The sequence below is a fragment of the Phodopus roborovskii genome, unplaced genomic scaffold (genome assembly GCF_943737965.1).
Source record: "Phodopus roborovskii unplaced genomic scaffold, PHOROB, whole genome shotgun sequence".
NCBI lineage: Eukaryota > Metazoa > Chordata > Mammalia > Rodentia > Cricetidae > Phodopus > Phodopus roborovskii.
In genome coordinates, this window is record NW_026126618.1 from 415,205 (window position 1) to 442,885 (window position 27,681).

Sequence of the window (27,681 nt, forward strand, 5' to 3'; positions counted from 1 at the left end):
CATATGTCACTTGTGAAATAATAAATTATAATGTGAGATGCGATTTAAACAGGAAGAAGATGACCATAATCAGTAGCCTTCATTGCCGAGTTTTCTTTATCTTAAAAAAAAATAACACACTTATCCCTAAAAAAAAAAAAAAAACAAAACGTGAGAGTAAGAGAGGCATGAGCTATCATCATCAGAGATTCGATTAGTCCGCCCGAACTGAATTTTAGGTGAAGACTACCTATTGGTATTATTTTAAGGTACTATATGCTTAGATTTCTGGAAATAAAAATTCATTCAGAATTAGAGCACCGTGAATCCCTGGGTCGATCACTCGCTGCGCTATGAGATCTCGACCAAGTTAAATCCCTGCAGCCTGCCTGGACCTCCCTGTAGTGAAAATGAAGAAAGTGTGTATCTCATCTAGTTCTGGGGAGAGTAAGACTGCACATGACAATCTTATAGCAATGGCAATACGACATTCTTATAGCACCTTAGCTATGCCCAAGTCTCATCCAAGAGCCTGCAACCCTGTGCGAGGAGGCAAAGACCAAGTATCCGAGACGCTCGGCGCAGCCGGGAACGACGCACAAACAGGTCAACCCCGCTCGTCCCCACTAAGCTCGGTCTTGTTTCATCTTTGGACAGCAAAGCCTGGTTATTTTCCTTGCCGCCCTCCCCTGCGGCCTCGGCTCTCACCTCCCAGCCTGTGGCGAAGGCGAGGGTCACCGCGGACGGACGGCGGGTGAGCCCGTGAGCCGGACGAGCGAGCCCCGGGGCAGCCGCAGCTCAGCGCCGATGCCGGACGCCCGACGCTCGCGCGTCCGTTTCAAATCTCGCGGCAGGACCCGGGAGCCAATCGCCGCGCTCGCCCTCCGACCCGGAAGCAGAGCCGGCGAGCGCCGCGGGGCCGCCCGCGGCCGGAAGAGCTGCGTCCAGGTCGCCTCGCCCGCTGCCTTGGGTGCGTACGGAGTGCGGGCCTGGGGCCGCCAGCTTGCGCCGCTGCCCCCGGGACCCTTCCGTGTGGCTTGGCGGGGTGGGAGTGGGTAGTCCCCCGAGGGAGGCCCTGGCACTGTGCACGCCGGGCTCCGATGACCTGCAGGAGACGGGCTTGCCATCGCACCCGGCCCCCGGTCCTTTGCACGCCGCAGGCCTCTGCTCGGCGGACCCCTCGCCTGCTGCTCACGCCAGCACGGGGCCAGGGTGCAAGGCTCACTTATTGAGGTTGTTACTGTGATACTCAAGAGGTGTTTGATGTGTTCGTTTTCATTAACGAATTGCAAATTACCCCGTGGTGGGAATGCACACAACCTATCTTATCCCGCTACAAACAGGCCGAGGCTTGTATCACACATCACTCCAGATCCAGTATTTTGCATCTGCTCCTTTTATTGCATGGGTTAGCGCCGATTCGGAACGATCCCTGGATCATCCTATCCCTCAAGGGTCTCGGACTCCCTGTCCCTTTACGCAGGAGTAGGAGTTTCCAGCTCATCTCACACTCGATGGGGATTTGGCTGGAGTGTCAGATACTAGAATATTAGAAGTCATGTAATTAAAACAATATGGCATAGTCTTGACAAAGGCAAGTGTATGTATCTATGCCTTCGCTAGCGTTTGGGCCCAATCCATACTAAGTCTTTTACATTCTTTCCCCATTTATTCACTTGGCAAATTTCTTGGGCAAAATGGGGACTATTGGTACTGTTATGGAACTGGTAGATCCGATAATGTCAGTAAAATGCAAACCATGCCAACTGCAGACAGTGCTGTATCTCTTTTACTTAATAATCTTACAAATCTGTTAAACATTATTCAGCCTTCAAGTGTTAAATATATAAATACAACCTATGTGTTAGTGAATATAAGCAGAATTCTCTTTTGAGCTACCTCAGATACTGCAGTACCTAGCCTTATTTTGAGTCTTCTCTTGAATGGCTAACAGTTTTCAATTTTGTTTGTGATCCACAGTTTCGTGACGGCCAAAAGAGGGCTATTTGGTTCCTAGAACTGCTCAAGTTTTGAGATACAAGATGAAGCAAGATGCTACAAGAAATGCTGCCTACACTGTGGATTGTGAAGATTATGTACATGTGGTAGAATTTAATCCCTTTGAGAGTGGGGATTCAGGAAATCTAATTGCATATGGTGGCAGTAATTACGTGGTTATTGGCATGTGTACGTTTCAGGTTAGTCCACAAACTGCACAGAATGATGGTGACAATATTTTATCAATAACAACATTATACAAACCAGAGCTAAACTTTTAAAAGTATGTTGTGCTTAAAAAAAAAAAAAAAAGGCTTGATCCATAGAGAAAAACTTTCCCAGGAGTAACAATTAATAGTTGTATAAACATTAAATAGGTGATGGAAATGAAAAATATGAAGCTCTTTTTTCCCCTAATGATTAGGAGTGAAATATTCTTACAAAGGCTGAAAATACACACTTGTGTTTACATGTACTAGAAAGTCCAATTAAATGCAATCCAGATCAAATTTATGTACTATGTTATAGGAAACAGGGTAATGTTGAAATTCTAAAAAATTCTTCCAAAGAATTTTAGCTTTTGTAATACAGCTTTCCTATTAATTTGCTTTCACAGTTCCTATATCTACAGCATATATGTAGAATAGCAAAGTATAGAATTATATTTACAGCAGGCAGTTTATAGCTCTCTGAATTCTGGAGCCACAGTGCCTGGACATTTACTTTTGAATGGCTGTCCTTGATTAGCGTTATACCTTCCTTACATAATTAACCTCTCTTAACTGTGAGGGATGTGATGTTCAATACAGTTTGTAAGACATAGTGTGTGAGTATAAAGTTCCCAGAATGCATTTGACATTGTAGCCCATGTGTGTATTTAGTTGTGGTTGATATGGGCAATAATGACAGTCACACTCTCATATTTAATCATCAAAGAAAAATTGCTCCCAAGAGGCCTGCACCATGTTTTCTCACAGGAAACCTAGGTTATATGTAGGAGAGGCTTAGCAGGAAAGATTCAACCCTCTGGAGTTTCTGCAATTCTTTGTTTACCAAAATAATACTTAAGAACTATATTTCTGTGACACCTGACCTAAGTTCAGCTGGACTATCAGAATCTCAAGTCATGTGACTCAGACAAACAGTGTAGCCATTGTCTTAAGAAAGGCTTATTAGGAACTGTTCACCAGTGGGGGCCACTAATGTACAGAAAAGTCAGGCAACCCATGTGGGAGGATTGAGTTTTCCATGATTACTGTCATTGCTTTCTAAATTAACGGATGTGGACAGAGAACTGTGTTTCCAAACGCTGATAAATATATCTAGTTTGAGTGCAATTAGGGAATACTAGGGGGAGAATTAGGGGAAGGAAAATGACAAACTGAGGAAGGGTCTTATTCTGTTCTTAACGTTAGAGATAGAGTTAAATACTGACTACCCCTTTCCTCATGGAGTGTCCATTCTATTTCAAAAATGTTAGGGGATTGCATGACCGAGAAATGAGAACAAGAATTAGACTTCATTCTAAACCCTGTTCTTCTGTCGAACCCATTATGTTTCGGTTCAAAATAAGTCAATAATATAAATATTCTGAAGAATTTATTTTCATTAGTCTGCCCTTGGAGACCCAAAACAAATTACTGTTCTCGTTCATCTACTCAAATTCTGTTGGATGTTCCCATTCTTTCAACTTAGAACCTTCAAGCCTCATATCATCCAATTTCATATCTTATAAGAAACTATTTGCATAAATTGAACCCATTTTCCTGTGCATATCAGAAAAGAACGGTCTTCATGGTTTCAACAGAACAGTTTCCCCCGCTCATGCTGTCCTTTTAAGTATCCAGAAATATGAGTAGAAATGGTAGACAATGGTAGACTTCTTGATTGTTACACCTTTGTCCAAAAGTCATGAGTATACTAAGGGCCAGAAAATTTGAAAATAAAAAGCTGGTAAAGACCCTTTCCCCAAATAGATCCCTGAAGCAGTACCCTCTGGTAAAAGCCTCTTTATAAAAGACCAATAAAGATGAAGTTTCACAGCTTGTCCACTCGAGTCTCTAGTTGGACTTGAATGAGAACGTTGCTTTAGGTAAGTACATTACTTTTGTGGAGAAAATGAAACAGAAAGATACCTTAATCCTTTGGATAACCAACCTCATTTAGCAAGTATTTATTGGTTCCATTTATGTGCCAAACTCTACGTTCAGATCCAGACATTATTTAATAGATTGGACCAAGCCAAACAAGCAAAACTTTAATAAAGATGACTAAGTCTTAAGACAATAGACTTAGAACTGGGAAGGGCAGATTATGACTTAGAAATTTTAGTCACCTGAATATTAACCTGAGTCAACCAATAGGGAGCCAAACAGAGCTAGTTAAATACTGTCCAGTTAAGAGTATAATATGAGCCACAAATACAAGTTTAGATGCCATGGTAACAACATAAAAGTAGGACCATTAGACAGTCCAGTTGGTAAAGCATTTCTTGCCAAGCCTTGGGACCTAATTACAATCCCTGAAGTCCACATGGTGGGAAAAACAAGGCCCAACTCCGAAAAGTTGTCCTCTGCCTTCAGCATGTGAACTATAGCCCGTGTACATACACATGCACTCACATACAATAAAAATAAAAGGTAGAATTAATTTCAAACAAGTACTTTAACTTCATATATGTCAACATAAACATTATTAATTTATAGTTGATATGTTAATAGAGACCTTTGTGTATATTCTATGCCTTATGAAGTAAGGCTGCATTCCAAATATCTTAGGTTCTATATGGGTACTGGCTACCTTTTCAGATAGCACAGTTCTTTATAAATTGATTATGCTTTATATAATAATCCTTATTTCTCAGATTGTACTCTGATTAAAAGGAGATAGTATATTTGACAACAAATTTCAGAGCCTCATTAAAACTGTTTAAAACTCATATGGGAGAGGTATTAGACCAGCAAAATTTGACTTATCACTTCCATTTGTTTGCAGTTGTTGCTTCAAGACTGGTGCTAAATATGCTCTGAATGTGTTTACCTAATAGAGATGGCTATAGCAAGGCTTGCCATCATGCAATTAAGCTTATTCTCTACACTTCCAGAGACAGAACTAGGGCATCAAGTAGAATTTACATGGAGACACTCTGGATTAATGTTAAGAACACTAGTAGCCCTATCTACTACTTAATCTGCTTCTCCCTTCTTTTTCATTGGAAGTGTTCAGAGAGCTTTCTTTTTTAGTATTTTTTCAGATGTTTGAATATAAAGGTAAGAGTTTCATTAGATAAATCAGCCTCAATTTACTGAAATTCTGTATGTGGCTCTAAATGGGTGTGGTAGAAAGGCCTACTACCACTTTCAAATCCTTTAATAACTCTTCCACAAACTGGGCTGTTCCTCAACCTCAAATTGCTGGAGCCTTGTATAATCATTTCTATTACAGCAAGTTTCCAAAGTCTCTTAATTTCCTGCCTATACAATACTGCCTACACCCTGAACGGGACCAAAAATAGCATTCATCTCTGTCTATACCACACACACACTGCTCTTTTCATTAGCTGGCTCAGTAACACATGGTAATACCAGGGGCAGGGCAAGGCTTCCTGCTAATACATAGAGCTTAGTCTGTGCAGTTCCTGTGATTTCATTATCCCTCTGACCACTCAATAATCCCATGACCAATGTCAGTAACAAATACAGGACCCGCTTTTCATCACTCTGGCTGCAGTAGCACAATAATGTGTTTTTATATAAAAATTCATCTTTAGATTTATAAAGTGTGGGGAAAATAGCACTAAGTCAGACTGAACTCAGCTGTGATTAAGCTCTTAGACTCCATTTGCAACTGCTCAGTGGCTGCTGCCTTGGCATATCCGGTAGCTAGACAGCTGTAATGTACACAGATTATAAAGGAATAAAGTTTGTCAATTTTTTTTCTTTTCTGACTAAGTGTATTTCTAATCACTTCTTTGATTAATGGAAAAGCTCTTTTTGTTAACTTAAGTTTGCCTGAAATTTAAAGTTATTTTCAAGTGGTGTTTGAATTTGTAATGACATGGGTAGGATGCTTATGAAATGTCTTTGCTAGGACCTCAAAAGCTGAGTACATCTACTGGGATTCAGCACAGGTAGATATGAGAGTATACTGGGAAATGTGTAAAGAAATGCATAAAATAGACCCTTGTAAGTCTAAGAATCAGGAGATTAGAATTATTTTGGAAGATGGCTAAGTGTCTTCCCTCACTGCCTTTCTTTCTTGGAATTTTTGTAGCTAATTCCCAATTTTTCTATGTAGTGTTACCACCATGCACCAGTACCCTAAATCAGTATACCTTTATTTATATTCCCTGTTCCCGGGCTCTAATAGGACAGGTAAGTTACATACTGTGAAAATAACACTGATTTGGAAGCATGAGTTGTCATTCAAAGGATTTTCCACGTACTTAAAACTTCAGTACATGTTCAGTTATCTATCAGTTGATAATCTATGTATAACTCGTTTATCTAGATTTTGATTTTTTTCATTGTTATGCAGTATATTTCCTGTTAAAAGCAAAATGTCTCCTAGGTGAAGTATAACATGTTCACGGTTTTGTTTTGCCTAAGAGATATTTTGTCTTTCTTTGTAACTGAGGCTTGACAACGTTTTTGTTTGTTATTTACATTTCTTTTGCCCTTCCCTCAGGGTGCTGGGATCAAACCTAGCACCTTGTACATGTTAGACGAAACTAAAGCCACATCTCAAGCCCCAGATACTCTTTTTTAATTCTATAAATGAGTATGATCTCGGTATCTAGGGTTTTTTTTTTTTATACTCTTCAAAAGCATATGCATGCCTCATGATAAATTATTGGTTAAGATGAAATTCAAAGTATTTTATTGTTTTCATAACATCAAAACATTTACTGTATACATTTAGGAGGAAGAAGCAGACATTGAAGGAATTCAGTACAAAACACTGCGGACATTTCACCATGGAGTACGAGTTGATGGCATAGCGTGGAGCCCAGAAACCAAACTCGATTCACTGCCTCCAGTAGTCAGGTAAGTTTAAACATGTTTCTGCAGAATTACTAATGTCCTTCGTGGTAAGTGATTCCAAGTGGGCTGAAGCCTTGACTGTGTATCTGGTCCAAACTACAAATCTCTTTACCTGAGTTTCCTCAGAATCATTCAAAGAACTCACAGATTCTGTGCTTTTTGTATTGAAGTACCACTTAAGAGCTGGCAAAATTACACAGTGGGTAAACACTTGCCACCAAGCCCAACTACCTGAGTTCAGTTTCCAGAAGCTGTTTAATGGAAGGAAAGCTAACTCCAGCAAGTTGACCTCCAACTTCCACATATCTGCCATTGTGTGTACATATAAGCACACACAAAATAAAAAAACAACAAAATACTAGGCTAAAATAACACGTTTTGGAAAGAGTAGTACAGCTTTTCTGACCACAGATGTGAACCAAGATCCTGTTTTCATGTTTAGCAGAACATACATCACTAGCTTAGGCAATCGGCTTCAGTTTTGATAGAAAGCATTTTTAAAAAATAACAGTTGCTTTTGGGAAAAAATCAAGTGCTGAAGCTTGCTGAGGCCTTACTAGGTTATTTACGGTGTGTCACAAATCCCTCATCTTGTTTCCTGCTAATGTCAGCGCTAAAAGATTTGTCTTTTGGGAAACAGCACTTACTAAATTTAAGTTAGCTACTGTTGAACTAACTTAATTTTTAATTAGGGAACAACTTATTTCTAAATTGTGATGAGCTAAAGAGATGGCTCAAGAATTGAGAGCATAAACTGCTTTTTCAGAGAATCCAAATCCAGCTCTCAGGACCCATATCAGATGGCTCACAGCCTCCTGTAACTCCTGATCTGGGGGTCCTGATGCCACTGCCTTCCACAGGTACCTACACATACCCACATACCAATACACGCCTAAGTTTTGACATGTGCATATACTTTAGTTCAGTGTGTGTGAGTGTGTGGGTAGGTGGGTGTGGGTGTGTGTGTAGGTGCAGATGCTGGTGGACAGCTTTGGATATCATCCTTAGTAATGCCATCCACTTCAGGGTCTGTCATTGCCCTGGAGCTCCCCAAGTGGCCCAGATTCATTGGCCAAGTAGAGCCAAGGACCCTCATTCTTATGTGTACCCAGCACTGGGGGTGCAGCCCATACCACTGTGCCTGGCATGTTTAACTCATGCCTTCCGTGAGTTTTTACATATGCAAAGCAGGCGGTTTTTACCAGCTCTTTTAACCTGTACGCTTTTGTACACAGCCTTTCTCTGTCCCCCAGGAGCTCTTTGTAACCCTTCCCAGTTAGTACCTGAACCCTGTTCCCTGCCACAGCCACTCTTAATTAGAGTTCTGGGACCAGCACTTAGTTCTGCCCATTGTTCCTTCATCAGTGGAATCATACATATTTTTTTTTTATGACAGGCTTGAGGTTTCTGAGCCTCAACTCTTTTGCGTTCCACATTCCTTTTATTTTTTAACTTGTTTGTCCATTTTTCTATAATGGACACAGGGCAGTTTTTAGCTATTATAACTATAGTTTCATTACCTTTATATAGCTTTAGTGGAGGCAGAGTTTTATTTCTCTTAGAGGTAGAATTGTTGGGTCACAGATAATGATATATGTTTAATATTAAGGAAGAACAGGAAGCTGGGGAGATGATGGCTCAGCAGCTAAGTGTAGAGATATATTATTTATGATTTATTAGAGCTTGCCTGAGGATTCAGAAAGCAAAAGTCAGTCACAAGCCATAGAAGCCAGGCACACACCTTAATCCTAGCATCCAGAAGCAAGGCAGTGCTGTATGAACCTTTAATCCTAGGACTCAGGAGTAAGAGGCAGACGGATCTCTCTGAATTCAAGGCCACCCAGGGATACATGAGATTGAATCAATCTAAAAGAGTAACAGATGCCTTTAATCCCAGCACTAGAGGGTTGTAATAGAAGCAGGTCTTCAGTACTGATGCTATGGTTTCTCAGCTACAAGGTCAGTGATCCTAATTGTTTACTGCTGCCCTTTTACTTTTATAATAAGAAAATAGAAAATGATGTTGTGTTACCTAGATATGCCCATGTTCTTTAAGAGTGGTGACAAACTTGAACCTACTTTATGGTTTAGAACTCTGCAAACAGGTGCTTAATAAGTAGGATTATTATGTGAACACTTGTTGCTTGTCTGTGGCAGCAGACTTGTTCACTCAGTAGCTTTTTCTAATATTTATATATTAATATCTTCCCCAAGACAGAAATAAGCCAAGAAGTTGGATACCCCAGATTTATATATGATTATAGTCATGTGCTGTAGTTTTTGCTTTATTAGGACTATCTGAAATAAATAGAATTTTCTTTGTGAGTGCATAGTGGGCTCTGTAAATGGCTGAGGTGTGACTTAGAATCTCTCATTGTCAGGTTCTGGTTTACACTTAAGGCGCCCGGCGCCTCTGCTGCTTGCCTGCCTGGTGGGCGGCGCCTCTGCTGCTTGCCTCTTGCCCTCCTCATGACTCCCTGCACTTTTGCTCCCTGCTTGTTTTTCTTTCATAGTAGCAGAGAGCAGATTGCTCATCATCTTGCAGCTCTCCGAGGTTCTCTGCTCTTCTTAAAGGATGACTTGCAGACCCCTAAAGTAACAGAAATTCAGTGAATGCAAGATATTCCATGCCAGCTTAGTATGAAATTCTGTGTTTATGAAGACACAAGTCCAGAATGTACTAACATTTTGTGCGTTCCAGAATAAAACACTGGATTTGTTGCCTTCTTTAATGGCTGCAACATTTTTAGTCAAACTGAAATAACCTGCATCCCACCACCACCACCAATTCTAGAAAGCGTCATGAGTTTTGATAAGGTTTGATGACTTGGAGACAAAGGTGGCGTAGGTGGAGGGTTTCAGTTTACAAAGGCTGAAAATAGCTTTGTTTGCTTATCTTTTCTTCAGATTTTGTACCTCAGCTGCTGATATGAAGATTAGACTTTTCACTTCAGATCTTCAAGACAAAAATGAATATAAGGTATATAAGTAAAAATGTTGAAGTGTGTCCATTTTCTTTGCTTTTTGAATTGTACTTATCATGATTTAAAATGACTTTTTAATTTAGGCTGTTGAGTTAGTCAGAAATTCTCTGGAGGAACAAAAGCAGTAGAACGAATATATTTTATGACAGTGGGTTTATTAGATTGACTGCATTTTTAATAGGAGCAGGGTCACCCTGCAGTGGCAAAGGGGCTGGGGATCCTGTTGTTCAGTCAGTGACGTTTGACACCTCAGTAGTCCCAGTGGTCTTGAAGGCCTGGAAGATTCTAGTGAGATCATATGGGCACTTTGTGTCAGCAAAGAACAGGGACAGCGGCGGCAGCAGCCTGGTCACCAGCCGGGAGGGAGGGCAGGCTGAGAGGCAACACTGCTTCTTCCAGGGGCCGCCCTACAGCTGCTGCCAGCCACTCGGGCTAAGGTCCTCTCCCATCATCCCAACGGCCTGTGGCTCGTTAACTCAAGAGCCAGGAAAGCTGGCAGTTATGACTCACCGTGTCTTTAAAGTCCACAATTTAGGGTTCATCTACTCTGTTTTACACCCCAGTAACTAGGTTGTTAGAAGAAGCTAGGTAGTAAATATAACACTTCCGGATGCTACGGACAGCAAAGAAGGGAGGAGTTTACAGATGGGTGCAGTGAGGGCCGAATGAAATAGAACGTCAAGGGACGCATACTGAGAACAGAATAGTGCAGGCAGGGCTACGGAGTGGCGGTGGAGGGAGTATGAGCCTGGCGTGTGCACTGATAATTACAAAAGTAAATTACTGTTCTTCAAGTTTTGCCGGGGGAGTAGGTCCTGGGTGTTCTCACAATACACATAAGTGAAGAAGGTGAACCTAAAAAGTATGGGTTGATTAGCTTTGTTGCTATAATCATTTTACAGTGTGTATGTCCTTAAATATATAATTAATTTAATGAGAATTCAATAAAGGTGGGAGTTTTAAGTAGATGATTTCGCAACTTCAATTTTTCTTTGAACTCTATGTAAAAACTGGACATAGAGGAGCTATGAGGGCAGATGCAGTTAAAAGAGGGCATGGGAGGGGGAGAGGGGAGGAAGAGGAGAGGGGAGGGGGAGGAGGAGGGGAGGAGGGAGACAGGGGAGGAAGGGGAGGAGCAGGGGAGGAGAGAGGGAACTGGGATCGATATGTAAAATAAGAAAAAATAATAAATATATATATTAAAAAAGAAATACATACTAGAAAAGAAAGACTGTTGAATGATTGACTTCTTTCTGAGATAATCTCCTAGGAAAGTGGCTGTATAAATCATACTTTTAAAATGGCAGCTTTCTTAAAATATATTTATAGAAAAAAAGTACTCTGGGCAATGGTGGAGCACGCCTTAAATCCTAGCACTTGGGAGGCAGAAGCAGGTGGAGCTCTGTGAGTTTGAGGCCAGCCTGGTCTACAGAGCGGGTTCCAGGACAGGCTCCAGGCTCCAAAAGCTACAGACAAACCCTGTCTGGAAAACCTTTGAAAAAAACTTACAGTGTGAAAATATTAAATAGAGATACTAGAGACGGTGTCCATGCTCCCTTACTGATCTCTCCCTTCTCCAGGTTTTAGAGGGCCACTCAGATTTCATTAATGACTTGGTGTTCCATCCCAAGGAAGGCAACGAAATTGCAAGTGTAAGTGATGACCACACCTGCAGGTATGCTGTTTGTGTTACAGCCACATTTGTGAATTGTCATTTCATTTTAATAAACATTTTAAAGATTAGGAAATTATAATCTGTATGGGCTCCATGAGATACCGTAAATGAAATTTATTTCTTTAAAATTGTAGATGTGGCACAAATACCCCAAAACCAATAAATTAAGTTTCCATACAATTAACGGACACTTCTCATATGTAAGTGTATTTCCACATATGAGTGGATACCACTGGAGGGCTGAAGTGGGTGTCAGGTGCTCTGGGACTCGAGTGACAGGTGATTGTGAACAGCCCAATCTGACAGCTGGGAGGAAAACTTGGGTTTACTCTTAACTGGGCAACGATCTCTCCAGCCTGTGTTGAAGTGGTTAATGGGCTAAACTTGTTATCTGAAAAATTGATTAATGCAGAACATCCCATTCCTAGTCAGTGCCAGATCACAGCTGTTCCTGAATATTAGGAACAGTGTCATTCTGGAAGAACAAGTCAGATGAACAAGTATTTATTGAACACATTAGTATAGTCAACACTTAGTACTTGGGGATACAAAAGGAATAGACTCAATGCTTACAGTAATTACAAACGACTCAAAAGGAACCTTTTTCTTCTCCTCACCTCTTAACCTCTAAAACTAGTAGCTAAAATTTATGATGAAGGAAAAATCAACTTCGTGCATGAGGCACGTGATATGCTGTTCATTTCTCAGTGAAACATGCAGGGTTAAAGGTCTCGTGTTCTGTTCTGGCTAGGATGGGAGGAGGCTAGGATGTAACTTTTTCCTAAATAAATGAGACTTATTTTAAAATTGTATTGTTTTTAATTTTGTGCATTTGTGGGGTTGGGGTGGGGGGGTGTGCCTACAGAGTGCAGGAAATGGCGTTAGGTACCTGGAACTGGACTTGCAGGATTTGTGAGCCACCTGGTATGGGTGCCGAGAACTGGGTTCAGGTTCTCTGCAGGAACGGTATTGTACTCTTAACCTGGGCCCTCTCTCTAGCCCCTTTCTTGTTTCGGTTTTTGTTTTTGGATGTACAAGTATGATCAAATAACTGGTTGGGCATACTGAATGATGACCTAAGATGTTCAATGAACCAGTAGTGTAGTCTTTCAAGAGAACAAGAGTACTCCACTTCATCTGCGTCCCGAACCAGTTCTTGTCATGGCCAGTCTGTTTACATACATTTGAAAGGCTCTTAGGATCCATTATTAAGATGGAGCTTCTCTCCTCCCTCTTCTCAGTTGGAACCATGAAATATGTGAAATATTTTGAGATAGTCCTTGATGGAAGTAGCAAGGGGAAACTGAGCCTTCTGAAGATAGGCCAATGTAACATTCTTTAAGAGTAATCACCAGGCAGTGGTGGCACACACCTTTAATCCCAGCACATGGGTTGTAGAGGCAGTCGGATCTCTGTGAGTTCAAGGCCAGACTGGTCTACAGAGCTACACAGAGTGATAACCCTGTCTAGAAAAACCAAAAAACAATAACATAAACACATAAGCAATGCCTAAATAATTCCCAGCGTATAGTGAAATCAGAATAATGTAGTATTCATTATTATGGTTAAATAATTCAGGAAATAAATATACTACAAAGTAGATCACATTTGCATACCTTTATTAATTCAGTGAGTGAATACTAATTAAAGATAAAATAGAAGCACACACAATTCTCAGCTTTAATCTTTTAATTCTTCTATGACGAGCAATCCATATCTTTCATCATTAATATTGGAAGTATATTAAAGTTTTTGATACTGTTTGTTTAGTAAATGTCAGTATTTAAAAAAAATAAAACTGGGGTGGTTGGGAGGAGGGATGGGAGGGAGAACTGTGAGTTGTAATGTAAAATGAAATAAAAAATAAGAAAAAAATAAAACTCAGTTCTAATGTTAACTTCAGAGTTTATTTGAAAATCTGACATATTGACATACCCTTTAAAAAAATCCTTGCTTCAAATTATCATACCACTTAGTTGTCTCTACTTTTAAGCTTTACATAGCTGCCAGGCTTTTCTATAGTTCAGGCTGTCATCTAGCAAAAGTTGTACACAACTGTAACTGACAAAAGCTGCCTTGAAGATTTGGTAATTTAATTCCTAGATTTGGGGTTTCTATTCTGAGAGTCCCACCTGTGAACTTTGCCCTAAAACCAGATGTGTTAGCACTAAGTCCTTTTGTCTCACTTTCCTCTTACTGTGTCTTCAGTAAAGAAACACCAGTACTTTCTCTAGTCATCTAATGTGAGTTACTTGGTGATGGATAAGTAAGGGAAATCTTCGTTTTGTTAGCACAACAAATTCAACGAAAAGTGCATTTCTTGTTACCATAGGAGGGCCCATTCTTGTACACAAGGACATTATAAAAATGCCTTCTCATCCTTACAACTGCTTCTCTGCCCTGTTACTTTTGTTCTTTTCTGTTTAATTGTCAGCACCCCGACTCATGTGATGTAGTTGTGTCTTTTAGAAATAGTGTGGTTTGTATTTTGGCTTTAATGGGTACAGATGCATCACTTAATGTCACCCATTCCTTCTTTTGTTTGTTGTTTAAAAACATTTGCTAGCAGAAATGTCCTGAGACACACTTTCTAGCAGGCAGTGAGCTGCCAGCTGAAATAGAGAATAAACAAGTAAAAGGAACAGTGTGTTATACAGAAAATTCCTCTAGAGTTCTCAAACAACGTCTACTACCAATTGTCAATTGAAAAGATCCGTGAAAATATCTATATTTCATATGCCAACACACAATTTGTGGGGTCCTCTAATTAATTAATTAATTATATGACAATTACATTTTAATACCATATGTTAGGAAATGTATCATTATGTTGAAAAGCACTCAGCCTAAAATGAGGCAATGATTTTAGCAAAACAATAGAAAAACTAAAGTATAATTCATAAACTTAGACACAGTTACTTTTGATTCCTCCATGTTCAGCTAAATGTAATTTCTATTTACAGGGTAGTGTTGGAATGGGAAGTACAGTTCAAATTGAGTGAAAACTGCCGTTTTTTTTTGTTTGTTTGTTTGTTTGTTTTTTCCACTTTGAAGATGGTGCTGTATCAGCATATATGCACTTGTCCTTGTCATATAGTTTTTGGCTTTTTGGCCATACTAATTTAACCTGACAGCATTTACACCATACTTTTATAAACTTGCTGATTCTTCGAATGAGTTTGCTTATGTGTACTGAGAATGCTATTTGTTTGTTTTCCCACTGCGGTGCTGGGGATCTTATCTTACCCAAGACCTTAGACTTGCTAGACAAGTGCTCTGCCACAGGGTCGGGAGGTCCTCCTACTCCTTGACTAGAGCTTCTCTAGTGCACCAACAGACTTTTAAAAAACGGGGTTGACAAATAAATTTGGAACTGTTAAGACCTGGATGTCCAGATTTCAATGTCTTCTTATCTGCTGTGGACTATTAGAAAAGCAGAAAGCTGGGAAACCGTCTTAAAATCATGCCTGCCACTCATTTTAATACCCAGCACATGTAGAAAGATTCATTTGATCCTAGGGCAAAGCCCTTTCTCTTAGGTTATTAACCACTGAGTGCCATTGTAGTATTCTTGCTCTTGTGTGTACTTCCTCCCTCCCTCCCCCCACCTCTCATGAATGTCCTCTTGTTCTCTCTCAAGAGAGAGAGAGACACTCAAACTACCATAATAAAGTGTCTGCAGTGGAAACAGCATGGTTTAAAAAGTTAATTCAAAATGTGTCAATAGGTGATGACATTTAACATTTAACATGATGACATTTAAAAAAATGTTTGCTTGTCTCACATACCTAATTTAGATTTTTTAATATTAATTAGTTGCCATCAACTTCGTTTCATTGAGATGGCTTTCTTTTTCATATTTTGTCAGTTTACATAACTAACAGCAAAGTTTTAGGTCTTACAGTGCTTTGCTAGGCAGAGTACTCATAATCCATCTTGGATACATGAGCATACAACAGCTGCACATGACAAGCCTCTAAGAAACAGCTTTCCCAGAGATCTCACAGAGGGACATGGGAAGAACCCTCATCAGGAGTCTGTTGCATATTGTGCCTCTACTATCTCAGTCAGGGTTTCTGTTCGTTGATAGAGCACCACGGCCAGCAGCAACTTGGGGGGTAAAAGCTTAAACTCTCTGCCATACTCATTGGGAAAGTCAGGGTAGGAAGTCAAGTCAAGGGACCTGGAGTGGAGAACAACAGCAGAACCCATGGAGGAACAGTGTTTACTGTCTCACTTTCCATGGATTGCTCAGTCTGCTTTCTTATACAACTCAGAATAGGTGAGCCCCCATCAGTCATTCATAAGAAAACACATTCCCCAAGTGAGGCTTCTCCTCCCAGATGACTCTAGCGTGTGCCAAACTGATAAACAAACAAAACAAAAAACACATAGACCAGGGAAATAACATCAAATGCAGGGGAAGAACAGTGATTTAAGAACTCTGTCTTAGGGCCTGGAGAGATGGCTAGTGGTTAAGAGAACATACTGCCCTTGTAGAGGACAGTTCTTGTAGAGAACAGTTTGCTTCTTAACACCCACTTCAGGGAGCTCAAAACCACCTGTAACTCTAGCTTTAGAGAAATATGATGCTTCTAGCTTCTGCAGGCCCCACACACAATCTAGAATTTAAAAAATAATCCTCTTAGAAAAGAAGTCAATCTTACAAACTAAGATCATCTGGACAACTGCAGCTTTGGACATTCAGACAAGTGATGGTTTTTTATTAGAGCACAAGATGAAAATGTTACCTTTTTACAGTGTGTGTGTATATATTATTTTATACTATATAAAGTGTATTATAGCTAACTTGACAAAAGTCTGTCTTTTAAACTTGGTCTACCAGTCCCTTGTCTGAGCATGTACTAAGCAAACAGTAGGGATTGTGGGAATGGTTGTGTACTGCAAAGAGGTTAGGGGTGTTTTATATGGAAGGCTGTACTCACTAAGGTTAGACATGTACAAGAGTGTTACAGTGACTTTTTGCTAAAAACTTGGGAACATTCTGAATACTCACTGTGGTGTACTGAACTGAGAGATCTGAAATTAGTGGAGAGATTATAGCAGCATAAATTGTGTTAGACATTTTCTTAGAATGCGAGGATCGGTAACAGAAGCCAGACAAGAAGTACACTCCATGTGGCCTTATTTTTATGCTGTTACAGGCCACCCTGTTAGAAGCCATAATAGTGACTTTTTTACCTTTTGTCACAGACTGGGCAAGCACAACTTGAAAAGAGCTCAGGTGGTGTGAGGTGCTGTGGGATTGCTTTAGATTTAACTGCTGTTGCCTGTGGTGTGTGGTGCTGTGGGATTGCTTTAGATTTAACTGCTGTTGCCTGTGAGTGTGTGGTGCTGTGGGATTGCTTTAGATTTAACTGCTGTTCCCTGTGAGTGTATGCTGAGTTCTGTGCACTTAAGGTTCATGTACCATTTGTGTGTGGGATATACTTTGAAAAAAAAGAAAACCCAATGTGACATTATCCGATGGACTTAATGTATTTGCTAGATGAACCATTTGGTAAAGATAGAAAATGAGTTGAGCTCCACAAAGGATTTCAGAGGACTTAATTATGGAATCTATCAAAAAAGGGAAATAAGACGTAACAACTTAAATTGTACCATCTGCAGCTAATTTGGTTAGGATAACTTATTTTAGTCCAATTTGTTGTATTTTGCATACTTAATACTGAGATTATGCAACATTTGGGAATTATTGAATCAGTGTATAATTACAAACCATAAATCATTGCATCCTAGCCCTCTGAAATATAATCCATATGGCCCTCCTCGTGTTTGAGCTAGCTCTTTTTTTGTTGTTTGTTTGTTTAAAGGATCACCAGGTTCTGATGAGGATAAAATACTGCTGAAATTAGGCTAGGATTTGGTTCACTGGACCACAGTATATTTAGTTAATTGACTTATCTTCATAACTATCTCTATTTTTCACCTCTTTTTTCTTCTTTATTTGAAGGGGGAAACACCATGAAAATAATTTGGCTCAATTTATATAATAACCAACAGAAATCAAATTCATTTTAAAAATGAAATCAAAAGTGAGCATGTTTTTTAGTCCACCCTCTAGTGAGGCTCACTGAATTGAGAAAACAAATTTCTATTATTCCAGTAGTGACAAAACATACGCTAGCTCAGTACTTCATTGGGGAAATGGCAATAAGAAGAAAGACTTAGTTTGCCTTAATGTCTCATCTCACTCTAGGTATCAAAGGACAAGAGCTTAAACTCTGGGTGATTTGCATCTTGAGTTAATCAGGAACTGTCTCCTTCATATAGTTAAAATAAATGAAAAGTGTATTTTGGTAACAGAAAAGATATGCTTCTAATATTTAATCAAGTAGGTGATCCTGAAAACATATATGTGCTAGTTTATAAGGGTCTATGATATTTCAGTTTACAAATAAACTTTACCTCCTTTGCATGCCTAAGTTGTTAAAACTCCTTTAGAGCCCTGAAGTAGGAAGTGTATAAACCCTACAGAAAAGGGTGGAGGGTTCTCATGCATGCTTTTGATTTTGGTTATTGGGTAGTGCTGAGGAAGGGACCCACTGAGTTGCACCCCTTAGCTTTGAGTGTGCTCACTTTAGGGCCAGGGTGCTGGGGGTGCTTTGCCACCTCAGTCATCAGACACATGTTTCCTGCCGTGCTAACTCTACTCAGCACAGTTTGACAGTGGCTGGGTGAGAATCGTGAGCTAGCCAAACAGCACAGTTCCTGGGGACAGTGCCATGCCTGAGATTGCTGAGATTCAAAAGCTACTGAGATTTTTAAAAAACCCTATTTGTGAGTAAGCTGATGGTAATTGATAGAAAGAACCTGTGCCTGTTTCTTCAACCCATCTTGCATCTGGTAACTGGTAAGCATGGCCAGCTCAGGGGAGAAAACACTAGCATACTCAGCCAGACCAGAGATTGTAGGAGATGAGGAAGATACGCCGAAAGGTACAGGGAGTAAGGCTTATGAAAAATGGGTATGCACTAAATTTCTGTCACTTCATACTTGCTTCTTTGCATGTTATTTTGGAATGGGAAGGATAGTGTGTAGAGATTGCGCATGTATGCATGTCTTTGTGGGGGTGTTTTTACGCGAGTGTGTGTGTGTGTGTGTGTGTGTGTGTGTGTTTAAGCACCCTTGATAGGAACAATTGCTAACTGAAATGACTTAAGTAGGCATGCATCCTGATTAATGGCCTAGAAACATTGATTTGCTTACAGTGGCTACATAATTAATGTTACTGTGTTAGATGAATTAGAAAATATACTACTACTTTGTTTCCTTAATTGAGCGTGGTGACACTTAGATTCTTTATGCTACTTTGACATTTTCCAACAGCAGTATTTTAGTTTTCTCAAAGATGTTTATACATACAAATGTATGTAATAATCTGTAGTTCATGGCTTTGAATACATTTATCAAAGTTTCATTTGTTTATTTTTTGGTAATGATATATCAAGAGTCTTTAACATCAAACTCTTTTTATTAGGATTTGGAGCTTGGAAGGGAAGCAGACAGCTCATTTTCTTCTTCATTCTCCTGGAATGAGTGTGTGCTGGCACCCTGAGGAAACTTTTAAGGTTAGTAACTATAACTTAGCTTTCCCCTGCCAAGTGTAAAGGATGCACAAGTCTAATACCTATACCTGTAAAGAAAATACCCAATGACTTTCCACCTCAGAAACAAGTTAGCACAAACACTTTCCGGTTAATACAGAGTCAGCACTGTAATGGTTCTTTTAAAATTATTGAACTTTTTGCAGCCATCATTCATATATGCAGAATATATTTTCCTGGCCTTTGGCAGATTACAGCCTCAAAGAATTGGTACTCAATCTAGTTAGCAATATGCAGTTTAAGAAAACAAAAAACAGAAGTTAAATCCATGTTTTTTGAGCCATATTTAAACAAGATGTGTCCATGTCATAAGGCACATTTGTTTTGTATTAGTGGCACCCAGTTCCAGTTCAAACTAAAGTTTCCTCAAATTCTAAGGATACACTGAGTTCTTATTACTGCTGTTTAGCCTCTGCTCTACTCATGGTGAAAACAGGAGCCATTCAACAAGTGTTCTCTTTCACCAGTATGTTTTCCAAATTAACCCCTCCGCGCCTCCTGTAACCACACTCGCTCTTCTGGCACCTGATTTTCATAGGTCTCTAATATCTTCATGCTTTTTTCTGTTCACTGATGTGTCCTCAATTTTGTAACAAAAAGATAGAGTTGATTAATCTAGCCAATCTGCTGGAGTAAAGCTTTTTCTCTTGACAATTATATTATTTAAAGCTATCTCTTATCTTTTATTTCAAAATGTTTGGGCATGTTCCTTTTTTTTTTTTTTTTTTTTTTTTTTTTTTAGCTTTCTCAGAAATTAGAATACAGATTAATGGATTTCATTATGGCAAACAGGTTTTGTTCTTGTTGGTCACTGTCATCTCCTGCCTTCTTGCGGGATTCCTTTCTGTCCTCCGATGCCTCCATCGCTCCCTCACATGTGTTCTGTGGCCTATGTACATGTGTGTACATGTGCTTTCATAAATATGTCTGTCGATTACTGCTACACTCTTCAGAATAGCCAACAAATGGAAATGTCGTGTATGTACACAATTGGACTTTAGTATTCAGCCATGGAGAGAAATGATGGAAGACGAAACCTATGCTAAGTAAATGAGTCAAACTCAAGTTCATGTTCTCTCTCAAATGCAGATCTAGATTTCACCTTGTCTGTGGTTTTATGTGTGGGAGGGTTAGGTCATCAAAGTGCATTTCATCCCTTAGTCCAAATCTGTAATTTCATGTAGTTACCAATTCTATTTCAAGCTACCAGTGGTTATTTTGAATGCATTCGTGGATTTTTTTTTTCCTTCATTCTAAAATGAAGATAATTTTCACATTGCTGATCACTTATTTCTCCCCCGTCCCCACTGGTCACTTATTTTTTGAAACTAGTCCTATTGAATATCTCTCTATATATAGATATAGATACAGATTTCTGTGTATTCTGTCAACTTTCTTTGCATTCTGCTTGTGAATTGTTTTCCCTCACTCTGTAAATAATCAAAAAGCAAACTCCAAGCCATTCAACACACTGAATGTTAGAACTCAGGGTTTCTGATGCCATTTCCCACTCTTTCCATCCCTTACTGGTACTTCACACTTTCAGGGATGTCTTCACCTTTCTATAGTTCTCAGAAAGAACAAGCTTTACAGAAGAGATAAAACATACCTTTGGACACCAACTATTAATGACATGTCTAACATTGCTGACTTTTCTACTATAGTTGATAGCCTGAGAACATGCTTTCATGGGTCTTGTAATTTCTGTAAAATTGAATTTCATATATTGATAACATTAGTTTATTAAACATCTACAATTATTGGACTCTGAGAACAAGGAATTATTTAGGTAGTAACAGCCATTCTTTCTTGATGTAAGAAAAGCACATTATTTACTAGATGCTTTGCACAACAAGCCTAGGACTATTTTTTCCATGCCATTAAAGGTATATTTCATGAACCATCATGGTGTTTCAAACAAGACACAGGCAGTCATTAACAGTATACAACAGTTTTCAAGCTCCCTCCAGATATGAACTATCAAAATTAGAAAGATACAGTGAAATTGAGTAAAGTCTATACTTAAGGTTCTGTGTAGGGAAGGTTAAAGTGAGGATTGCCATTTCTCATTAAGGTTTGTGTATTCGTTGCTCTCCTCGTTGCTACAACAAAAGCCTGTCCAAAGCACCTGAGAAAGAGAGGGCTTTGATTTATTGTTCAAGAAGAAGTTCATCATTTAGGGAAGTCATGATAGCAGGAGGCTGCTGGTCACATTGCTGCTGTGTACAGCAGGCAGGGGGTGATAAATGCTGGTGCTCAACTCACTCCCTTTTAGTGTAGTCCAGGACCCCAGCCCATGGAATGGCGCCACCCAGGGCCAGAGTGGGTCCTCCCACTTCAGCTGGCCTAATCTGGGTGGCTGATCACTCTGAGGTGTGTCTCCCAGGCAGTTCTATGCCCTGTCAATCAGTATTAACCTTCACATCATGTTTGACAACATTTTATAAGCCAACCCTGACATTCAGGAGTTGAAAATGGCAAAAATACCCATCTAAAGATCCACCTTAGTCCTTTTCAGATTGAGTGACCACCAGTAGATTTACAGCTCTGCGCATGCTACAGAGGAACCCGGTGTCTTTTGGTTGAGCAGTGTGCCTGTGAGGCACAGCAAAGCCCGGATCTCCTGCACTGGCTAAGCCAATTCTAAGAGGTCAGACGCCAACAGAACTCTGCCTTTGATAACTGAGTCTATGTTGATGGTGGAGGGAGAAGAAGACATAAAAGTAAATTTGAGTTTTCCCGCATTCCCACTAGTGTGTATGTTCATATCCAGAATCCCTCATCCTGTGGTTCAAGAAAAAGTGTCACAACGAGCAGGAGAGGTGCCCTCCCGCCATACCTCAGTCTGGCTCTGGGAACAGTCTGTCAGCAGCACGTGCTTTCTTCACCCGCAGTGCAGGGTTCTGTGTGCAGCAGTGTAGCTTTAAAGGGAGGAGCTTGCATTCTTTTACAACTTGATTTTAAAATATTTTTCAAATTTTGTAGCCAACAGAAGGCAAATTATCAACAATCCACATGCTTCATTTGCATCTCCAGCGCCGTCGGCCTTCTGTTTCCTCATCTGCAAGCTCTGCAAGGTTGCTCCCTCCCATTCTTGGCAGAATTAGCCTTTTCCTTCAGATACTTTGTAAGCTTGGGACCTGGCTTTGCAAGAGCAAGTTTGGCAGATGGGCATGTGGTTTATCTCTGTGGTGGCCTTATTTCCATTAGCATCTGTGTCAGCTTCTCTTTTAGACATTAGAGAGGTAGGACCTGGGTGGTAAACTTCAGGACACGGTGGTAGCCAGCACTGGTCCATCTTCTAGTTCCTCAGTGGCGATCCTCGCATCTCCAGAAATAAGAGAGCTACCTGTCTGTCTTCTGTGGCTGTTCCTGCTGCCTTCTATCTGTCAATAGAAACTCATGTGTAACATAAATCACCTGTCAAAAGATAACATGATGGCCTTTCATAACTTAGTTAAAGATAGCTTTTCCTATAGTATTAATCTTCTTCTTCCTCCTGACAAAGCTCATACCCTAACATTTAATTTAACTTTTTTTTTGTCTTTCTGTCAATTTCCTCTGTCGTGTTTTTGTATTTGATACTATTTCATAACCTCAAATTTGACCTCTCTCTCTCTCTCTCTCTTTGTGTGTGTGTGTGTGTGTGTGTGTGTATTTATGACATTGAACCTCTTGCCTCTTTCTCAAACTTAAGTAATTAGATGACATGGAGTTCCTTTCTTCCTTCCTGTGTTACAGCTGATGGTTGCAGAAAAGAATGGAACGATCCGGTTTTATGATCTAATGGCCCAACAGGCAATTTTATCTCTTCAGTCAGAGCAGACACCATTAATGTCAGCACACTGGTGCTTGAAAAACACCTTCAAAGTTGGTGCTGTGGCAGGAAATGATTGGATGATTTGGGATATCACGCGGTCCAGGTAGCTATTTAGTGTATCCATCTCTTACATTCCATAAATGTGTGGTTCAGTGGCCATTGGGCCATTCTTGTACTAGGTCTCCATTTGCAATGAAAACAAGTCTCTCCTAAAGAAGGGCAGTAGTTCTGGGAATGTTAGAAAAGAGATAAAACGCTGACCCCGTGGTACCCTAGAGTGACTCTAAGTCATGTTGGTTGTTTCCTGTCTATTGCCAATTGAGTGCTTATTGGAATTTTGCTGCAGCTTAACTTTATTGGACTTCAAAGGGAAAAAAACCTTTAAAACCTTTATTAAAATTTGTCTACTTGAATCTAACACATAATTTGCAAAATGCAAACTCTTGTTTTGTAGTTATCCTCAAGAGACAAGACCTGTTCACATGGATCGAGCACACTTATTTAGGTAATGTACTGGTTTTCAGGCATTGAGACCTGGGTTCCAATCTCCAGCACCGTCCCCCATTGCTGGAGAGTGGAGATGGGTGGGTCCGAGCTCACCACCCTGTGAGGAATGTGAGCATCTTGCTCAGTGAGAGGTCCTGTCTTCAGGCAGTAGGAAGGAGACAAGTGGAAGATACTGGGTGTGTATCTTAGTCTGGTGCCGCATTGCCGAAGGTAAGGAGAGAATGGAGCAGAAGATACTGGGTGTGTATCTTAGTCTGGTGCCGCATTGCCGAAGGTAAGGAGAGAATGGAGCAGAAGATACTGGGTGTGTATCTTAGTCTGGTGCCACATTGCCAAAGGTAAGGAGAGAATGGAGCACCCCCCATGTTTGTCGGGGATTGCTGTGGCTCTTAGGCCGATTATATCTTACCCGCTAGAGTTGGACACCAGCAGAACAGGGCTGAGATTCAGTTGGTGTAGACACAGGACAGAGGAGCTGTTACGCAGTTAATTGTGCCTGATACCAGACACTTACTGCCTTTTTATGCCTTCTTTTCCATACTGACTGTACCAGTCATCTGTCATGTCTCCACTAGTGCTCCTGGGTTAGGGAAATACAGAAATTTCCCTTGAGATACTTTGAAGGCTTGAATACTCTAAGTGGTTATGCCATCCCAAGTGACCTAAACACAAGTGTCTGACATGAATTTAAATGAAATGTCAATAAACGGGGCTGGAGAGATGCCTCGGCAGTTCAGAACACTGGCTGCTCTTCCAGACTGTCTAGGTTTGATCTCAGCATCCACATGACAGATCACAACTGTTTTGCTCTTCAGAATCTCCACACATTGCTGATGCCTTGTGTCTCCCTCCATCTTTAGAGACCGTGTTAACCTTGCATAATTTTATAACGCACTCCAGTGACTCATACACAGCAGGAAAATATTCATAACTAAATAAGCTGGAAGTCTTCATGGAAAGCCATATTAACCAATTTCAAATTATGAAATTACTGCTTTTGCACTGACAAATGTAGCCTGTTTTAGAAAAACTTATAATTGCCTGCAGGACAGTGCTTATTGCCATACTTTCTTATTTCATAGGTGGTCTGCAATTAGTGAAAACTTATTCGCAACCACTGGATATCCTGGCAAAATGGCAAGTCAGTTTCAAATTCATCATTTAGGACACTCTCAGGTAATATGAAAATGTTTCATGGCATATATGGGTAGTTTTTTGTTAAACTAGATTTTTGACTTTTCTATCTATAGATCCCAAATTGCAATTAGTAACTGAAGATACTTATGTCTGCTATGTAAAAAAAAAAAAAAAAAAAAAAAAAAACTGAAAGGATCTTTTTCATATTTTGATCACCAATAGCAACAGATTATTTTTCCACAAAATTAATATAAAAACCATATTTCATCTGTTCTATCTGCATTTTATCCTCTAAGTACATTTTGTTTGCTTGGTTTGTGTAGGCTCAAAGATATTTGGTTCTGTACTCTACCCATTATTCATAGGTGGCTTAGGTTTTTAGTCAAGTCAGGTATAAGTAGATAATGTGTATTTTATCATTATTATGCTTCTACTAAAAACATAGTTTTTCAGTGTTTCTTACTTTGTGTATGAGTGTTTAGCATGCATGCCTGGTGCCTGTGGAAGTCAGAAAAGGACATTGGATCCCCTAGAACTGGGGTTAGGGATGGTTGTGGACAGCCATGTGGAGCGTAGACATTGAGCCCTTTGCCACTGAGCTCTCTCTCTCGTCCCATTTCATACTTATAAAAGTAGTTTAGGGGCTGGCAAAGAGTCCACTGCTTTATAGTTCTTTTTCTGCCCATATATTTGACAGAGGAACCCTGTACTGTCTGTTTGATCTCCTGAGAGTAGCTTTCCTTTTATTGAGTTGAGAATTCACTGTGCTTCTTCAATTCTTCACGTATTTTCAGCCCATCCTCACCGGTTCTGTAGCTGTCGGATCTGGTCTTTCCTGGCATAGAACACTGCCACTGTGTGCAGTTGGAGGAGACCACAAGCTCTTGTTTTGGGTGACCGAAATATGATTTTCCTCTGTAGTTTTGATCCTACACTTTGTATTTTTAATATATATTTTGGAGAAACCCTTATTTTTCTATCAAATATACTGTAAATCTAAATGTCTCAGTTGTCTTTTCTAATAAATAAAATGACAAAAGACTTGAAAAATATGTTCTTGTTGTTCTTTGTGGCACACCAAATGTGTGTGTACATGGGCCAAGTGTTTTGAGCTTAGCTCAAAAGAAAAGATGACTAGGAACACCTTGACAGATATTGTACATCCCAGCCTCTACACTTTGAGGTGTATATACTTTTCCTAATTGTCAGAGATGAAAACATTGGGAACCCAGAAAATTGTTATCTTCAACTTAGGAAGTGATGTAAAAACAAAGTTCTATTTGGGGATCCAGTTTGGGGATATGAGTATGCTATAATTTGGATCTAGAATGGGTTGCCAAGAGTAAATTAGTCCAGAATATAAAACTCATCTAATGAAATGACTATATTGGGATGTTTAAGTATAGTTTGCCAAAATTAGATAGGCAGTATTAACCTAAAAGGGAAAACATGCTGTTTCCAGTTGTGAATTATATATCACTGAACAATAAGACATTTCCTAGAAACGAGAGGGATTCCTTGATGTCTCAGTTGGAATTGAAGTTCACTGTTGCCCTTAGTTATATACAGGTACAGGACGCTTTCCAGCTGCTCGACATGGCACCCTTCCTTAGTCTACTCTATTATGACATGTGTTGCTGTTAGCCTAACACAGAAAACGTAATCCAGGGGGTTGCCATTCGCTCCAGGCCAGCCTGTGCTGCAGAGTCATACCTTGTCAATAATTAAATAGAAAGACAGACAGACTGAAGTGGGAGGAAATGTCCTTGGGGAGTTGTTAGTCATTGCTCTGGTTCTTGATAAATAACTTCGCTTCTGATATTGTGCGTTTCCCGGGTTTAGTTTTCCTGTGTTTAGAAATGTCTGAGGGCTTTCCTTCTTTTGAAATTCGGTTTCCCTCAAGGCGGTTTCACTCACAATCATGGAAAGAAAAAAGCTGTGCTTCTATGTTAAAACTTGTGCTGCTCAGCATTGTTGAGCAGTCAGGATCTCCCAAGCCTGCAGGATGTCAGAGCTAATCCTATTCTTTCTAGATGATGCAGTCACATTCTCCTCGCTTTTGATGATCAGGCTTTTGGGAAATTTCAGTCTCTCTCATGCCAAGACAAAGTCTCACACACTCGAGTTTGTTTATTTTGAGAATCTGTGACTGCATATTGACACTGACTTAGATATGTTCCCATAGCTGCCTTAAATCTCAGTAAAGAAAAAAATGGAAATCTTTTTTGCATGTATGTGACTTGTTTGTTGTTGTTGCTTCTATTGCTTCTAATTTGTCCAGAATCAGACATTATCCCAGAAATGGGAGTTAAAAGACAGCATTTTACCCCAAGCTACTTTTCATGGTTCTGAAAAATAACTATTCTTGGCTATATCCATAATTTTCTATAGTTAAAAGTTAAGTCAACTTGATCCAACCAGTGGTCCCTTTGCTTTAAGCGGAAGTGTGTTTGCAAAGTGGGGATGTCTGTTTGGATTGCTGCATCTTCACATTCCCTTCCTGGAGCTCAGAAGCAGCATCCACCCCAGTGCGTCTTCAACACTGCCTGTGTGCTCAGCAACAGGACATGCACCTTGCTGATTGAAAAACATTACATCTTTAAACATAATTGTGCATTTGAAGAACTGTAACCCTAAGATACGGGCTTTGCTTTGTTTTTATTTTATTAAGGTTAAACTTTTTTTTTTTTAATTTTACATCATTTCCACTTCTTTTTCTCCCTCCAAATGCTCTCGTGCACCCACTTCCCACCCCTGTCAAATTTATGGACTTCTTGTTCGTCCCTAAACACACACAGAACCTCTTAAGGTGGGCTCCTCCCCGAGGAAGACTGTTTCCCACAGTCAGCAACCCTTAGCCCCCTGTAGTTCTTCGTGTGGGGTTGAGGCCTCCTGGCCTTCCATATAAGGC

General features: G+C 40.0%; 1 protein-coding gene across 1 annotated transcript; it reads left to right on the forward strand.

The window, feature by feature from the left end:
* The first annotated feature begins 1,963 nt into the window (after positions 1-1,963).
* Nup37 (nucleoporin 37) lies at positions 1,964-25,809 on the forward strand. The gene is made up of 9 exons (XM_051206305.1): positions 1,964-2,177; positions 6,898-7,022; positions 9,927-9,999; positions 11,584-11,678; positions 19,180-19,270; positions 23,048-23,229; positions 23,581-23,631; positions 24,716-24,809; positions 25,565-25,809. The coding sequence occupies exons 1-9, from the start codon at positions 2,022-2,024 to the stop codon at positions 25,676-25,678; spliced, it is 981 nt and encodes a 326-aa protein (XP_051062262.1). The 5' UTR covers positions 1,964-2,021; the 3' UTR covers positions 25,679-25,809.
* Positions 25,810-27,681: the final 1,872 nt, after the last annotated feature.